General features: G+C 40.3%; 1 protein-coding gene, 1 non-coding gene and 2 pseudogenes across 3 annotated transcripts; 2 read left to right on the forward strand and 2 right to left on the reverse strand.

The window, feature by feature from the left end:
* The first annotated feature begins 149 nt into the window (after positions 1–149).
* Defa-ps1 (defensin, alpha, pseudogene 1) lies at positions 150–991 on the forward strand (annotated as a pseudogene). The gene is made up of 2 exons (NR_003146.1): positions 150–321; positions 882–991. The product of NR_003146.1 is annotated as a defensin, alpha, pseudogene 1 (transcript).
* A 6670-nt stretch (positions 992–7661) lies between these two features.
* Defa39 (defensin, alpha, 39) lies at positions 7662–8785 on the reverse strand. Its single transcript, NM_001007582.3, has 2 exons — positions 8569–8785; positions 7662–7944 (listed from the first exon to the last, which is right to left on the reverse strand). Exons 1-2 carry the CDS (start codon positions 8738–8740, stop codon positions 7766–7768), a joined length of 351 nt encoding a protein of 116 aa, NP_001007583.1. The 5' UTR covers positions 8741–8785; the 3' UTR covers positions 7662–7765.
* Gm22447 lies at positions 8313–8404 on the reverse strand. Its single transcript, XR_003947679.1, has one exon. It is a non-coding gene; the product is annotated as a small nucleolar RNA SNORA5 (small nucleolar RNA).
* Positions 13004–15743, forward strand: Gm7869 (predicted gene 7869; annotated as a pseudogene).

Genomic DNA, 18822 nt, shown 5'->3' on the forward strand with positions numbered 1-18822 from the left:
GGCAGGGTTTTTGTTACTGAACACGCAGTGCAACATGATGATGGTAGCCTTGAGGACAGAGGAACATCAAAGGGAACTTGAGGGTAACAGCCTCTCCCAATTCCACACATTGAGCTCCTGCTCACCAATCCTCCAGGTGACTCCCAGCCATGAAGACACTAGTCCTCCTCTCTGCCCTTGCCCTGCTGGCCTTCCAAGTCCAGGCTGATCCTATCCAAAACACAGATGAAGAGACTAATACTGAGGAGCAGCCAGGGAAAGAAGACCAAGCTGTTTCTGTCTCCTTTGGAGACCCAGAAGGCTCTTCTCTTCAAGAGGAATGTGAGTACTGGTGCCCAGTGTGATGGATGCTTGCATTCTCCTGAGGGAGGGATGAAGATGAGCCCTAGAATCCTGGTAGAGTAATTTTGCTCTCTGGCAACACTAATTTAATTCCTTTTATATTCATAACAGTAACAGCGAGAGAAAAGTAACTCTAATTGAATATCTTTCTCATAAGGCGTTTACTGTAAAAAGATATACATGGGAATTTCAATACTCACAGTACTCCAATACTCTGATTAAATGCTTATAGAACAGGATTAGTCTTGGGTATTAGTAGAAATTTTTCTTTGTGTAAAGGAAAATTGAATCAATTTCAAAGTATACAAAAGTGTCTACATGGTGACAAAAGGAACACAGAAATTAAAGACACCTCAGAATGGCTCTCAAGTGCATGACCAACACCCCTGAAGTGTGTTATTGGTTGAGATGTCCTTGCTGAAGTCTGTATTGTGGCCAACACAGCACATTCATGCTGTATCACATATCTCCATAGGATCACATATTATTACATGCTGCCAACCTCAAATCTTAATGCCTGATTCTTTTTGTGTCTCCAGCATTGAGAGATCTGATATGATATTGTAGAACAAGAGGCTGCAAAAGAAGAGAACGCCTGAATGGGACCTACAGAAAGGGTCATTTAATGTACATGCTCTGCTGCTGCTGAACATGGAGACCACAGAGGACAAGACAGCCATGAGTACTGAGGCCACTGATGCTGGTGCCTGATGACCACTTCTCAATAAATTGTTCACAATATGCTTCCTGTGTGTTTACATTCTTTCAAAGTATGCTACAAGGCTCAGTAAAGGCTCTGTATATAAAGTACCAGGACCTTCTAGGAAACCTTTGAAGATGAATGAATACTATAATTTTTTACTTCAAGATACCAGCTCCAATTAATATCAATTTTAAAAGACTCCAGGTTCAGACACAAAATGTATAGAAAGCTCAGAATTCTCATGATCCTCACATATGCTGCTCCTGACTTTTGACTCTGCCTTTAGGTAGTCTTTACTCACTCTCAAAAGACATTGCCTATATGTTAAGAACAACTGACACTTTGGGTTTAAGGTTACAGAGTTCTAAAATGATATTTTTTAAAAGAAACTACAGTGTCCTTAAAAAGTGTTTAAGTTTTAATGAACCAGACCTGAATTATGCCTCTGGCTTCTAACTGTGGGTTACATTTGGCTCTGTGGAGACAACTTTTCTCAACATTAGAAAAAGTTAGTCAGAGACAGAATGGATAGGATAAAAAGCAGTGCATCCCACACTATGATCTGCATTAATCTGCAGTGTCCACAGTCGTATAGGACAAAATACAGTTTTTATACAGAAAACGTCTTTATATACAGAAAGTATACATGTCTAATGACTGCAGTGTGCTCTACAAGGCACACTCAAGTGACTTACCCTACAGCTTTTAAGGGCTTAATTCAGCATGGAAGAGATATGCAAGATAAAAAAGAAGTCGGTAGGCAGTTGTTGAAGCAGGGGACTCCAGTGATGTACAGGGTGCTAAGAGTCAGACTATAAGTCATCATACTCATACTCCTTCAGGAAAAACCATGTCCTAAATGAAAGAACAGCAGTTGTAGTGGCCTCCAGATTACAGGTTCTAGTACCACAGATGGTGTGGGTTCACAGAAAACATAGTTGTGGGCATTCAATAGTGATGGAACCATGCTAGGTAAATTGAATACCCTTTCACACTTTGAGGAAGAAAAGATGCTAGAGGCATCTTACTTGGTCAGTTATGGCAACCATGACAGAGACTAGCTCCACTGATTGAGCTAGAAGAGAAAGCCAATACAACTCTTTCACATCAAATATTACAGAATTCCAGTTAGAAGATTGCAAACAGAATGCAGTTATCATAGTCCACAAGACATTTGTCTTTAAATAAGTCACTGGTGAACTGAGCAAAATAAATTGAACAATTACATCAATATGGCCCATCCTTCTTAAATGTAATTATCTGAGGATATAGGTCCTCTATTTCCAGAAACAGTTAGCATAACTCCAGTAAGTGTCAATCAGCAAACACATGACACAGTCACATTGGTCAACCTCTCTACTAATGTTCTTCAAGGCCTCTCCTCTATTTTACATAGCTAAAACTCTCTCTTTTCTTTGTCTTCAGAGTTTATTCAACACATATCCCTGTTGCAAATTCTTGACCCTGGATGCTATAAGATCATGTATTCTTCCTTCCCTTTTTACAATTTGGGTAGAAATTTTCTTGTAAAATGCATGTAATGTAAATGCTTTTTTTTAACCTGACCTATTCTAGTGGTGAAAATTCTAGATGCTTATTGGAAAGGGTTTCTGTAGGTATGTGCACATTGTGAAATGATTAAGTTCAAAAAGTATCATATCTGTAACCACAGGTATTTATAATTTTGTTATGGTGAAACACCTAAATTCTACGGTACTAATTGTTTTGAAATACATAATCCATTAATTTTTATAACCATATTGTTGTGTAATAATCAACTAGAACTCATTGCTCCTTCCTAAATGTAATTCTGCACCTATTGACCAAAATCCCCTCAACATTACTTCATGTTGCCAAAATCTAGTACCAAGTACTGTATTCTCACCAGCCATCACATTGCTTTTTATCTTGGATACGTGAGAACATGTTGTCCTGCACTTTGTGTGTCTGGATAATACACAGTAAGTGTCCTCAGGTACCATCTCAGTTATTGCAAATTCTTTCTTTCTATGGTTGAGTACTATTCCACGATGTCCACATAAACCCCCCCACACACACACACATACACACACACACACACACACACACACAGAGAGAGAGAGAGAGAGAGAGAGAGAGAGAGAGAGAGAGTTTATATATGTGTACCACCTTCTCTTTATCACCTCACATACTGATGGATATCTCTTGGCAATAATGTACAATATTGAGAGATATATTATACACAAATATATCTCTGCAGCATAAAGAGTTTATTTCTATTTGAAAGTTTGGTTTTCTGAACCCTTTCTACAACAAGAAACAGAATACAAGGGATTAAGAGAACATATTTTTCTTTGCTTTACCAACTTTCCTTTGACACTCAAAGTTCCTCAGCTCATTTAATAAACTTTCAGGTTAGAGGAAAACATTCTCCAGTCTAATGTTGCCCAGATAGTCTCCTTCCCATCTTCTTAATACTTGGACACCTTAGCTGACAGTGACCCTCTCCTCACTCTCTTCAACTATCCAGCCAATGGCCACATGCCCACACACTTGCCAATGCCTAGATTCTCCTCAGTTTGGGTGTTAATCTAACTCTCCTGGTTTGTAACCTATTCATCTGCCTTCCTGCCTCCTGATGTGGAAGACCTTGGGTCTTTGAGAAGTTCCCTCAATAAAGCTGTGCTTGAGAGTCAGCTGAGAACAATGATACACATGGTATACCCAGAACACTTGTACCCAACATTTTCATGACAGATGCTCTTTGTTAGCAATGATCACACACCACACGCATGTTAATTAGAGTGTTGAATTCAGGTTCAGAAAACACCCCTGCCTCAGTATTTTCACACAAATTCTTGAGAACCATAAAGAGGAATTTTGATTAGAAAAACTGCTTGGTTCAGAAAATAAAGTGTTGCCCTGGCTTTTGTTTCTCCTTCTATTACTCAAAGCTCTCATATAATGGCAAATGGAATAAAGGGCAGTTCTAGAACTGATTTGTAGTTGATAATCCTAGAAAAATAACAAACACTTCTTAGTTTTCTCATGTTCTAGCAATCACAAAGGCCATACAGCCCACCCCACTGCATCCCTTCCCATGGACAGAGAACTGAACCCCACTTGGGTTGCACACTAATCCTGCATATCCATTGTAGAAAACTGGATATACAAAGAATGAGAAGTTGTTCATCAAAGCCCCCACATAGTACAGAACCTATGTCACTGATCTAGGACATGTTTTCAGAGTCTTTAAGATGAAGTCCAGACTTCATCAATGCATTGACAAAGCAAAGGTTGATATTCAAAATAATCCACACAAGTCAAACATTCACTGTGTATGTACATGAACATGCTCTGCTCTCCTACTGCCCTGTAAGATATCATTACCAAAAGAAATGGATTTCAAACAACACACATAAATGCGTTCTAACTCATAATTTCTATTTGAACATTGTTCAGTAAAATTGGCACAGAGATGAGTGGATCTCTAGGATTTAGAGAGTTTATTACAGAAAACCTCTCCAGCATGGTTGCCTAGTCAGTACTGGTGTCAGGAAGAAGCCAAGAGCTGAGAACAGGTGTGCAGAGGACATCCAACTATCCTAGCTAAGTAGAGAGGGATCATTATGAACCTGCCTGAAGTAGAATGGGTTTTGATGAAGGATGTTTGTAAACATTAGAAACCAAAATATTTTCCCCAAAAAAGGTACTGATAACAATTTCCATTATACCACTCTTAGGGTCTTCAGTTCTTTCCCTGTTGTTCCCCTGGAAAGATTCAGAGTTCCTCAAAGTAGGGCATTTGTGTTCCAGTGTGAACATATGCCTTAGTTCTTTTTCTCTTATATAGCAGGACAGCACATAACAAGTCATATAATAATTGCATTTTGCATAGCAGTTGGTACCAATTTCCTATAGTTCTGGTTCTATGAAGTCTGGGGTCAGATGAAAGTGTGAAAAGATTTACTCTGGTGATGTCCCATTTTCTGATTTATAAAATTATTACAATTTAAATTTAGTCCATGTTCTTTCAGCGTTTTCTGAGTTTATAACACTGGGAGCTAGGATTTTTATAAAACAAAAGTTTTTAAATAATATCATCCTCATTTTTTAATCCAAGAGTCTTCACAAAGGCATACATCACATATTAATTTTAAGCTGTCTTGTTCCTGTATAAATCACGATGAACCAGAACAGTTCCCATGAAAGAGGTCCATTATTGAAAATGTGGAAGGAATGAAGACCAGAAAGAAAAAGATCAGTTGGAAACTCGGTCTTTTATCCTGGCCTTGAAGTAGGTGACCCAGGTAATCACATCCACAGGTAATGCAGGTGAGACATGCAGAGGGAATGTGCAGTGTTTGCCATGACAACAGACACAGTAGGGTCCTTGTTGACTGGGGATGGCACCATCACTGGATTCATGGGCTAGCTGTAAACAGCTTCTGATGCTAAAACCAAATGTTAATGAAGTACATATAGTATGGATTTTCTACAGGGGACTGAAGTGAAAACTTGATGGTTCTTTGGAAAATCAGTTTTGTTGGAAGCTGTTTTGCTGGGGCAAACACAGGTAAAACACCGAGGAAGACTCTTGAAGGAACATTTTCCTGAAGCAGACACAGGAGAAAGGATGTTCTGCTAAAGCAAGCATGTAAAAGGACATGTGGTGAAGGATTCTTCACTAAAAACACACATGTATTGGTTCACCTTACATGCCATAGTTGACCTCCATTTTTCAGGACTCCATGAGGGAAATGGACCAAAAAATATCTGGTGGTGTGCTCTGACTATTTTGCAGCTTCAGTGGACTGGGGATAATCAGCAGAGTGATGTCAGCAAGTGTTCAGCATGTGTTCAGGCAAGACCCATGGAGGAAACATGGTATTTGGAGGGTATAAATAAGACTCGATGGACAGTGATGGGGGCTGAGCTAGGCTTGCTTGTAGAGCTAGTTGTGCAACTCTTCTTGGTCTCAATGCTTAGAGATCTTCATTTCCCTGAGACCTGAGAACTCCTGGCATTCCAGCTAGTGCTTCCTGCTGACTCCTGAAGTGGATGAGGCCTGCATGTCTGTGCTAGGTAGTACCACTACTGCTGATTCCTGTTTACTATCCTGTCTTTATCAAACTGGACTACTGAAGCATCCTTGATGTGCTTGCAAGTGGATTGAGTGGTTCACTGCTGACCTTGTGAACTGAACTGTGAATTTCAAGACAACACACATAGGAGTTGCTCCACTTCCAAAGTATTCTTTCTTATCTACTACCTCAGGTGGGTGGTGAGCTAAAAGGGAGCTTAACACATTTAAGAACCATCATGAAAAATAAGGGTTGGAAAAAAATAAAGTTATGGGGGAAATTGAGAAGAAAGTACATTGAATGCACATGGTGGTATTAATAATGCCTGTGTAATAAGAAAGCAGATTATGAGTTTACATTTGGTCTGCTTCCTTTACAAAACATAGAGATGAGCTTCATCCTGTAATACAAGTCTTAAGTCAATGTCTTCTGGTGGACTTCTTTTCATGAAAATATGTACCATTGTTGGATCTAGAGACACAGAGGACATTAGGCACTAAATTTAGACCTACTACAAAGGAGCAGAGGATCTGAGAGAAGCCCCATGCTTAGATGGATGGGTTTGCTGTGCTGGATACATCAGAGCAAGCAGCTGGAACTACTTTGGTGGCAACAATCAGAGGACATATTTTTCCTCCAAAGATGTTAGGATTTTTCTTACTGCCTTTTCTTGTAGGTGTTCCTGGAATGCCCCTCCATACTGCCCATATGCTTATACACACTCATACACTTCTCCAATGTGTCTAGACTCTTCTAAGAGGTAGAGTGAAATAGACTCTGTCATTAAGCTTAAATATTGAACTATAATATGAACTACTCACAGATTGCTCTCCTCTAACTTATAGTTAGCACATGTCAAACATATCTTGGAATCAAAAGTTCATGGCAGAAGGAAATCTCCTATACACATTTCATTCTCATGCTTGAAATCACCGATGAGATATAAATAATCTAACGATATATGTATATTAATATTTATTATTCATATATTTATGTTTATTATTATGGCAGAGTAATTTCAGCTGAGACAGAGCTCCTACTAAGGCAAGACCCATGGAGGACACATGTGATTTGTTCTATGTGTGTGTGTGTGTGTGTGTGTGTGTGTGTGTGTGTGTGTTACTGTGTATATTTATAACCTCTCCACTAGGGGTGGAGTGAGCTAATTCAAACGAGATTAGAATATATTAAAGGCAAGTTTATTGGGAAAATCCCCCTGAGTGGGATAGGTCGCTGGACACAAGGACCAAGGCTAGGAAGTCACCATGGGTAAAGTGAGGGGGAGTTGAGGAGGGAAAGAAAAAGAGAGAAAGGGTTTGATGAGAGAGAGAGAGGTAGAGACAGAGACAAAGACAAAGAGTTGATAGAGAAGAAACTAGAGCAGAATGCCTGTCCCTTTTTATCTAACCTGCTGAGCATCCTTGATATGACTGCTAAATGTAACCAAGACTTCCTTTATAAGGGATTTCCTGAGGATTCTACTACAGGGATTAGAAGAGACCTTTCGAAGATACCTAGAAAACATCAAAGAAACATAAACACAGATGATTTTTCAGCAAGGAGTTTATGAGAGAAGGAATTGCAATTGAGGCTAAGCACAATGGGATTGTGAGGACCAAAAGCAAATGGTCATCTCAAACCAGATTCCACATTCAGCTCAACAGCCTTTATGCTGTGTATTTGGAGCTTGGGTGGTGATTGCACTTTTATTTTGCCTTTCTTTGCACAATGGCAGCTTCGGGCACTGGGGGCATGTCGGGCACACAGGGCACTTCTGGCACACTTGGCACTTCTGGCACACTGGGCACTTCCGGCACCACGGAAACCTTCTTTGGGCTGAGGACACAAACAAATCATCACGTATTAAGTAAGGAGGCCAGCATGTGTTAGTAAACAATCCTATGAAGATATACTGTACATGGTACAGAGTAGGTTTGTTCTACTGGTGACATCATAGTCAGCACCAAGGACAGGAGACATTTAACAAGTATTGATCATGTACAGGACATGTCACCCACACCATATTTCTTCACAATTTCTGTGTTTTCCTGACAACACATTCATGCAATGGCATTTGGTTTCTAAGTCAATTTTTTAAAAGCAAAACAGATTCTTCTTTCTTAACAAATTTATTACTCATGTATATGAGGAATTATCAATATGTTCTATATTTTGAAGGTTTCTCATGGGTAATTTTTTTTTCTTGATGTCTGTAACTCCATTTATCCCTGAACCTAGCATGGGGAACAGAGCTCAGGAGTCACAGGCAGATAAATTTTTAAATGAAAAAACTTAACACTGGGTTGACTCTCACTGTTACTTCTATTAATAAGACAGAAAAGTTCTTAGAGTATCAAGGGACAACTACATGAACCAAGCTGTTATAGACATGATTCCAGGCTCATCTTCAGTCCTGCCTCAAGAGACACCAAGCCTCCATCACAGGGTTTGAGCACTCACCTACATATTGAAGAGCAGAGCCTTCTGTGCCTCCAAAGGAGACAGAAACAGCCTGGTCCTCTTCCTCTGGCTGCTCCCCAGTTTTAGTCTCTTCATCTGTGTTTTTGATAGGATCAGCCTGGACCTGGAAGGCCAGCAGGGCAAGGGCAGAGAGGAGGACAAGTGTCTTCATGACTGGGAGTCACCTGGAAGATTAGTGAGCAGGAGCTCAATGTGTGGAGAATGAGTAGCCAGCCTGCATTTATAGGGCAGAGAAGCATCTCCACTGAGAGAAGGCACTCATTGATGGGAACTGGGAGAGTCTGTAACCCTCAAGTTCCGTCTTTTGTCCTCATGGCTTCCAACATGATATTGCTCTGTGTGTTCAGTGCCTCCCACCCCTCCCACTGATAATGATGAAGTAGGCCTTGCTATCTTACCCTGTTTCCCATCTGCTTGGGTATTTATCTCTCAGTGGTCGGGGAAGAAAAGAGCTGTTCATTGCCTAATTTAATAAATAGATTAATCAAAGGATTATTGGCTTTTGAACTTGGAGCCTGGACCAGACCTTGACCAGGTGAACTGGACAGTCAGTTCTTTGCATGATTTAGGGAAATCACCCTCAGGAAGGAAGATTTTGTGAATCTTTTCCTATGGGGCCACGAAACTAATATGGCCTTATGTCACCAGTGAATTGAATTCAAGACAGAGTTTGTCAGAGGGAAGCTAGAATGGGTTGTTCTGAAGAAGTCACAGTGACAGAACATATATCATAAGAGTGTGCTCTGGGTGCCTCTTCACTCCTGGGAACCATCCAGTGACATGTCTAGATTCCTATATGAGATCTTATAGGAACTTTTTTCTTTTGGAAAAGGAGATCAGGAAAAATAAAAAAATTTAAAAACTACATCAATTTTTTTCTCCTTCCTTAAATTATTCATGGTATTGCTATCTCTGAGTCTATTTTAAAAAACCAAAGTCCTCTTCCAATTGTTTGAATTTAGTTGTTTTTGAACTCTTCTAATACCTAGGAAAATCCTAGTGTCTATCATTATATGGCTATATGCATAAAATACTTATACAGATCCCACAGAGCTTAAAAGCAACAGTAACTTTGCTTTTCTTTTGCAACAACCATGCACACCCTACTTGTGACATGATTACTAGATCATGCTGCTCACTGTCATGAAGTCTCTATGACAAATATCATTGATTCCTCTATTTCTTTACAAGATGTTACTCACTGACGATTCCTTTATGCTCATTCTGCATCTTGATGCCTAACCAAGACTTGTCCAGCCATTGTTGGAATAGTCCTACAATTTTCATGATTGACTCCTACACTTTTGTTTATATCTAAGGTGTGATACAAGCTGATAATTCAGAGCACCAAGAATGAAGAGAAATTAAAATTACTGTTCACCTTGAGACCTGGAAATTACATGCCATTTACCCATGGTGCTGTGAGGATTAGTCAAGAGTCTCTGGAATGCAAGTGTCAGACTCCTAAATCAAACTGTTTTAAACACAACCCTGACACCAGGTAGTAGCAAATGCAAAGATGAGCACAATTTCCAGATGCAAAGTAAAATGAAGAAGCTCAAATGATGATGCTGCCCTGGTCCACACTCTTCACTTATTATAGCCCTAGTTTATATGGATGCACTCACAAAGACATCTCTCATGTGATAAGGTCATATATTCTTCTGAAGCAATCTCATTCAGAGAATCACAAGACACTTCAAGAAGGAATAGCAATGAGTCCATGCAATGAGAAATAAAGTAAAAGTCAAAGAGAAAGGCTGTTCAAAAGATAAAATGTCAGAACAACAAGAGCAAGAAACTGAGCACAAGGAAAGCCAGTAACTGAAATGAAACAAACAAAAAACAAGAGGACTTAGTAGGTGAGAGTCTACGAACAAGCCTGATAAAACAGAGTTCAAGTCTCAGGCACTACAGAGTGGAAAGAGCAAACAGCCTGCCACTAGCTGTCCTCTGACCTCCACATTAGTTCTGTGGAACATGAGTGCTCCCTACATATATAATAAGGGAATAAATTTAAAATGAATTTTAAGAAAATAATAACCTTCACAAGACAGACAGCCCCTGATTTAATTACAGAAAGCATGGTTTTGTCCAAAGAAAGGTCCCCTAGGTTAGCCTAATCCCAAAGAGTCTCAAGCAATTCATTTTTCTTGGCCTTGGACAAACATTGAGGAATTGCCAGTTTGTATAATAACTGATAATTGCTGTAGTTTGTGATGCTCAGAAGACATGTCCCGATTGAAATCACATCACACCATCAACAGGGTATTTTCCACAAGTTCCACCCCAGGAGCTAGAGGACATCACTTATCGCTACAGAGGACCTCTGAAGAAATTGCAATGAACAACCTGTGATATCATGAAAAAAATACACTATAGATGCCCAAGTACTTTTGAAATTATCCCACTGATCACAGAAACTTCAAATAGATGACACATGCCTACTGGCTCATAGCAGCCAATTCTGTGACAGGCCCATGTGACAGCTTCTGACTGGGACTCTGCACACTCTGTGGAGAGCATGGAAACATAGATGAAAGTGTGTACAATTTTCATGATTAGAATTGCACTAGACTTCATTAGTCCCTAAATGTGCATCTTTAAAAGAAAGAATACTTGTCTTCATTGTCTGAGTATGTTCCTCAGCCCAGTAAGCTCATCCCACTTCCCATCAACCACTCTTCATCATAGTCTTCTGGTGAGAAATACCTGCACATTACACTGTCAGACCTTTACTGGTTTTCTTCTCATCATCATTAATATCTGGAAGGTACTACATCAGTTCTCAGTTCATTCCAGTCTCATATATCCTTATGTAACATCTTTTACATAATTTGTAAAACTGCTTATTTGGTGTGATATCTCTTTAACAAGCAGATGAATTTCATAAAATTCTTGAGATATTTGAAACATTCCCCATTAGTTTAATAAATAGAAACATTTCATATTGGATAAATCATTTAAATGCAACACTGTGTCACCTTGGGTGCAGAGCCAGCGGTCACCCCCATGGTCCCTAGAGGACTCTCCGCACGATTTTAGGACTACTGGTGAGTGAAACACAACTTCTGTTCCAATACAACAGCGTGGGACCTGAGACAGCATTAGAGAAGAAGAAAACCTCACCAGGGCACAAGTCCCTTCTGGTCGACACCAGCACCGGGTCACCTTGGGCATGGAGTCTTTGGACACCCCTAGGGTCCCTAGAGGACTCTCCATGAGATCTTAGGACCACTGGTGTGTGGAACACAACTTCTGTTCCAATCCAATCACCCAGGACCTGAGACAGCATTAGGAAAACAGAAAACCGGCCTGACCAGTGCACGAGTCCCTTCTAGTTGGCACCCGCACCAGGTCACCTTGGCCTAGAGTTGGCAGGCACCCCCAGGGTCCCAAGAGGAATCTTTAAACGACTCTGACACACTCAGAATCTCAGGTTCACAGGAGCCCACAATCAAAGGATCACAGAGAAAGCTGGATTCCGAGGAGTCCTGAATCAACAGGGATTATAGGAAGGAAAGGCTCCAATCAGATATATTGAGGACAGCAAATACTTGAGATAATCAGATGGCAGGAGGCAAGCATATGAACAGAAGCAACAGAAACCAAGGTTACTTGGCATTATCAGAACCAAACTCTCCCACCGTAGCAAGTCCTGGATACACAATCACACCAGAAAAGCAAGACATGGATCTAAAGTCACTTCTTATGATCATGATGGAGGACTTTAAGAAATACAGGAAAACACAGGTAAACAGCTAGAAGCCTTTAAAGAGGAAACACAAAAATCCCTTAGAGAGTTACAGGAAAACACTACTAAACAGGTGATGGAATTGAACAAAACCATCCAGGATCTAAAAATGGAAGTAGAAACAATAAAGAAAACCTAAAGGGAGACAACTCTGGACATAGAAACCCTAGGAAAGAAGTCAGGAACTACAGATATGAGCATCAGTAACAGAATACAAGAAATGGAAGAGAGAATCTCAGGTGGCGAAGATTCCATAGGGAACATGGACACAACAATCAAAAAAAAGCAAATGCAAAAAGATCCTAACTCGAGTATTTTTCTTTCTGTGCTGTGAGCCTGTGGGCAGACTGTGGAGGGGCCCTTTGGCCCTCCCGCCTGGGAGCCAAACTCCCACCTTAACAGAGACCCCAAGTTTTCTGTGTTAAGGGGCGTCCGCTTAAGCCCCGTGGCATTTTCTCTTTTGGTCGGTCTGTCGCAGCTTTTAGGCTTATTTGGGCCAGTTTCTAATGGCTGACCTGGTGCCTATCTCGGGCTACTGAGGAGTTAGGTCCTAATCAAGTGCTTGCGGCAAATGGGACCCAATTGTTGAACCTCTCCTGCTTTGCTTCGGATTGGTACTTGAGTGTTATAACTAAGGAGAAATATGAATCCCTTTCTGGCTTCGAGGATGTGTTTACTCTTCGACTCAGCTGCGTGCTCTACTAATAATTCTGAAACTGGAAAGAACATATTGAGCTTGGACTGCTGTCGTTTAGTTGATCTATTGTTTATTTGGAGAAAATTCATCAGTGGGAAGACTAGTTGACTGTACATTGGACTTGGACATGGAAGCTCATCTCACAGATATGGAATCATGTGGGGGTCCAACTAGTTCTTTAGCCAGTTAATCTAGAAACACACATGTGGAAGATGATAATGTTGTATTTATTGAATCAGTACATCCTCCAATATGTGCTCCAGCAATACCTAATAAAAGAAACTTTGTATTTGCTTCCTCAAAATATGAAAATCCACGAGGAACTGATTCCACAATTTCCCCTTCTTGGAGAGATTTGACTTCTCAGAAAGGAGATATATGTGAAACAATTGTAGTTGATGATGAAGGAGACACAGACACAAATAGAGGGGAGGAGAAAAATCCTACCGACTTTATTGAATGGGGACTGAATGGAAATAAATATAGTACCAAACATGTGGATTTCCCCATTGCCAGTCTATCAAGAAGCAAGACCAAGGCTGCAGTAGGACCATTTAATCCTGGTAGGATTGATGTCACAGATGCATTTCAGAATGGAAGATTTGCAGTTCATCACAATCCTGATTCTTATATCTCCCAGTCACCATCATTTCCTCATAACCAGAAACAACAAAAGGTGGATTCTTCATCACCAGTGCCCTCACTTCCTAAACAGAATTTCCAGCCGTCAAACCAACAACATCTTACTAAACCTGCTAATAAAATTACTTGTGCAAACTGCAAAAATCCTTTACAGAAGGGGCAGACAGCTCATCAATGAAAAGGATCAGCTCACCTCTTTTGTTCAACCACCTGCCTTTCTTCTTTCTCCCAGAAGTGGACTCAAAGGACACAGAATGTAATGTGTAAAAAAGATTCTCCTGTGAGAACCACAAGTATTGTTCCTCCAGTGGAACCAAGCAAGTCCTTACAAGGATGCATCACCATTTCCCTATGAAAACTGCCAGAGTCTTAGGAAAGAAGTTTTTACTAAGTCCAGATGTATAATCTGTAATTAATTAGGAGAGGTTCGCCATGAAATCAGTGTTAACAGTATAACACATAAACGGTGCAGTAATAATTGCTTTAATGAATACAGATTGACGAATGGTCTAATAATGAACTGCTGTGAACAGTGTAGCAAGTATATGCCCAAGAGTACTGGGCACAGCATTCTGATAACAGGTCAGCAAAAGAGATTCTGCTGCCAGAATTGTGCTGATGAATATAAAGAGATAATGGAAGCAAAATCAAAAATACTGCTTTTACAAAATAGATAAAAGAATGCTATCAGAGAAGAAAGTGAAAAATGATTACATGAATCATCAGTTACACTTTCAGGAACCACAGGAGATATACCCGAAAAAAAGGAAAAATCTTCAGAGATAATAAAAGTCACAGCAGACTAGCCTAGATACATCATCAGAGGAATAAAATGTGAATTTACCTTGTTCTGTGGCAGTAATACCTCATACATTTAAAGAGCAACTAGGAGATAAAAATTCAGAGGAGTTTAATATGTCCATTGTACCCTCTTTGAATCCAGGTTCATGGCCCCGAATTTTGAATATGAAACAAAGTGAATTTCTTTTTCAAAAACAATCCACCTCAAATAAGAAATTTTAATTTTCCAAAAGACAGTGCAGGCAAGAAGTTTTCAGAAACATATTATACCCGAATTCTTCCAAATGGTGAAAAGGGCACCAGACCCTGGCTCCTCTTCTCAGCCTCGAAAGACTCTGTGTTTTGTCTATATTGCAGACTCTTTGGGGAATGAAAAAATCAGCTGAGAAATGAGAATGGGTGCAAAGATTGGCATTATCTGTCACATCTTCTTAGTAAACATGACGAAAGTGAAATGCACATCAACAATAGTGTTAAGTATTCAAAATTAAAGTCTGACTTGGAAAATAAAACCAATGAGGCTACAAAAGGTGGGGAAAATTGTGTGCAACTATTGTACACATAATGTCCTGTCTGCTCTACTTATGACAGTGTCTGCATTACCCAGACACTGTCATAAAAATTTTGTACCATACACTGTGAAAGAGGACCTTACAGGAGTTCATTAGCAATATGTCTAACAGCAAACAAATAGTAAAAAATGTTCCTGTTCTAAACATAAAAGCAATTTGCAAGAGTGTAGCCATTCTTGCAGACTTTAGCAAAGGCAGTTTGACCTTTGTCAGTATTAGGGTTCTCACCTTGTAAAATGTTGGAGGACTTGCACTTAATGTCCTAAGAGCAAGAGGTGGCAAGATGCATATGTAACAAGCTAAAGAAAATGTATTCTGGCCACAGGGTGGTGGTGTGCACCTTTAATCTCAGTACTCAGACACAGAGAGTTGGATATCTGTGAGCTCTAGGCCAGACTGGTCTACAGTGCAAGTTCCAGGAGAGCCAAGGTACACACAAACAGAAAATGTGTTCAAACAGCTTAAGAAGCAACAGCTGTTTGTTATTAAACCAAATTGAGTTTTATTTCTTTAAAACATTTTTTTATTTGTGCAAAACAGTTATTTCTTGTGGTAAATAGAAGTAATTCATGTTTTATTGATTTTATATTTTTGTTTTCAACTTAATGTGTAAATGTTTTAGTTTTATTATGAGAATTATAAAGAATATATAGCTATTAGTATAACTATAAGAATTAAAATGTGGAATTAGGGAAACAAAAAACCCAGCGTGATCAGGGGCACAAGACCCTTCCGGTTCACGCCAGCACCGGGTTACCTAGGGCTTGGACTTTGTGGACACACACAAGGTATACACAGGACCCTCCACAGGATCTTAAGACCTCTGTGAGTGGATCACAACTTCTGCCAGGAGCAAGTTCGAACAACAGATATCTGGGCACCTTCCCTGCAAGAGGAGAGCTTGCCTACAGAGAGTACTCTAAACACTGAAACGCAGGAGAGAGCTAGTCTCCCAGGTCTGCTGATGGAGGCTAACATAAACATCTTAGGAACAAGATCTAGCCAGAGACAACTACAACAACTAACTCCAGAGATTACCAGATGGCAAAAGGCAAACTTAAGAATCTTACTAACAGAAACCAAGACCACTCAACATCATCAGAACCCAGCACTCCCACCCCACCCAGTCCTGGCCACCCCAACACACCCGAAAAGATAGTCCCTGATTTAAAAGCATATCTCATGATGATGGTAGAGGACATAAAGAAGGACTTTAATAACTCACTAAAAGAAATACAGGAGAACACTGCTAAACAGGTAGAAGACCTTAAAGAGGAAGCATAAAAATCCCTTAAAGAATGGCAGGAAAACACGACCAAACAGGTGATGGAATTGAATAAAACCATCCAACCCTTCCGCTCCACTCGAGCCCGAGGGTACCTTGCCAGCGGACTCGCCCGACACCCACACGGGCCCACACAGGATTCCCCACGGGATCCTAAGCCTCTGGTGAGTGGAACACAGCGCCTGCCCCGATCCAATCGCACAGAACCTGAGACCATGGGAAATAGGGAAGCAGGCTACCCGGGGCCTGACCTGGGGAACAAGCCCCTTCCGCTTCACTCGAGCCCCAGGGTACCTTGCCAGCGGAGTCGCCTGACACCCGCAAGGGCTCACACAGGATTCCACACGGGATCCTAAGACCACTAGTGAGTGGAACACAACTTCTGCCAGGAGTCTGGTTCGAACACCAGATATCTGGGTACCCTCCCTGCAAGAAGAGAGCTTGCCTGCAGAGAATACTCTGCCCACTGAAACTAAGGAGAGAGCTACCCTCCCAGGTCTGCTTATAGAGGCTAACAGAGTCACCTGAAGAGCAAGCTCTTAACAGTGACAACTATAACAGCTAGCTTCAGAGATTACCAGATGGCAAAAGGCAAATGTAAGAATCCTACTAACAGAAATCAAGACCACTCACCATCGTCAGAACGCAGCACTCCCACCCCACCTAGTCCTGGGCACCCCAACACAACCGAAAATCTAGACCCAGATTTAAAAACATTTCTCATGATGATGATAGAGGACATCAAGAAGGACTTTCATAAGTCACTTAAAGAATTACAGGAGAGCACTGCTAAAGAGTTACAGGCCCTTAAAGAAAAGCAGGAAAACACAACCAAACAGGTAGAAGTCCTTAAAGAAAAACAGGAAAACACATCCAAACAGGTGATGGAAATGAACAAAACCGTATTAGAACTAAAAGGGGAAGTAGACACAATAAAGAAAACCCAAAGTGAGGCAACGCTGGAGATAGAAACCCTAGGAAAGAGATCCGGAACCATAGATGCGAGCATCAGCAACAGAATACAAGAACTGGAAGAGAGAATCTCAGGTGCAGAAGATTCCATAGAGAACATCGACACAACAGTCAAAGAAAATACAAAATGCAAAAGGATCCTAACTCAAAACATCCAGGAAATCCAGGACACAATGAGAAGACCAAACCTACGGATAATAGGAATTGATGAAAATGAAGATTTTCAACTTAAAGGACCAGCAAATATCTTCAACAAAATAATAGAAGAAAACTTCCCAAACATAAAGAAAGAAATGCCCATGATCATACAAGAAGCCTACAGAACTCCAAATAGACTGGACCAGAAAAGAAATTCCTCCCAACACATAATAATCAGAACAACATATGCAGTAAATAAAGATAGAATATTAAAAGCAGTAAGGGAGAAAGGTCAAGTAACATATAAAGGAAGGCCTATCAGAATTACACCAGACTTTTCACCAGAGACTATGAAAGCCAGAAGAGCCTGGACAGATGTTATACAGACACTAAGAGAACACAAATGACACCCCAGGCTACTATACCCGGCCAAACTCTCAATTATCATAAATGGAGAAACCAAAGTATTCCACGACAAAACCAAATTCACACAATATCTTTCCACGAATCCAGCCCTTCAAAGGATAATAACAGAAAAGAAGCAATACAAGGACGGAAATCATGCCCTAGAACAAGCAAGAAAGTAATCCCTCAACAAACCAAAAAGAAGACAGCCACAAGAACAGAATGCCAACCCTAACAACAAAAATAAAAAGAAGCAACAATTACTTTCCTTAATATCTCTTAATATCAATGGACTCAATTCCCCAATAAAAAGACATAGACTAACAGACTGGCTACACAAACAGGACCCAACATTCTGCTGCTTACAGGAAACCCATCTCAGGGAAAAAGACAGACACTACCTCAGAGTGAAAGGCTGGAAAACAATTTTCCAAGCAAATGGTCTGAAGAAACAAGCTGGAGTAGCCATTCTAATATTGGATAAAATCGACTTATAAACCCAAAATTATCAAAAAAGACAAGGAGGGACACTTCATACTCATCAAAGGTAAAATCCTCCAAGAGGAACTCTCAATTCTGAATATCTACGCTCCAAATGCAAGGGCAGCCACATTCATTAAACAAACTTTAGTAAATCTCAAAGCACACATTGCACCTCACACAATAATAGTGGGAGACTTCAACACACCACTTTCATCAATGGACAAATTGTGGAAACAGAAACTAAACAGGGACACAGTGAAACTAACAGAAGTTATGAAACAAATGGACCTGACAGATATCTACGGAACATTTTATCCTAAAACAAAAGGATATACCTTCTTCTCAGCACCTCACGGGACCTTCTCCAAAATTGACCATATAATTGGTCACAAAACAGGCCTCAACAGATACAAAAATATTGAAATTGTCCCATGTATCCTATCAGACCACCATGACCTAAGACTGATCTTCAATAACAACATAA

This window comes from Mus musculus, chromosome 8 (genome assembly GCF_000001635.26).
Source record: "Mus musculus strain C57BL/6J chromosome 8, GRCm38.p6 C57BL/6J".
Lineage (NCBI taxonomy): Eukaryota > Metazoa > Chordata > Mammalia > Rodentia > Muridae > Mus > Mus musculus.

Excerpts from the sequence above, each read along its gene's own strand:
- Defa39 (NM_001007582.3), bottom strand. The coding sequence starts at position 8,740 with ATGAAGACACTTGTCCTCCTCTCTGCCCTTGCCCTGCTGGCCTTCCAG. Across the intron at positions 7,945-8,568 it reads CTCTGCTCTTCAATATGTAG|CCCAAAGAAGGTTTCCGTGG; the intron begins GTGAGTGCTCAA and ends TTGTGTCCTCAG.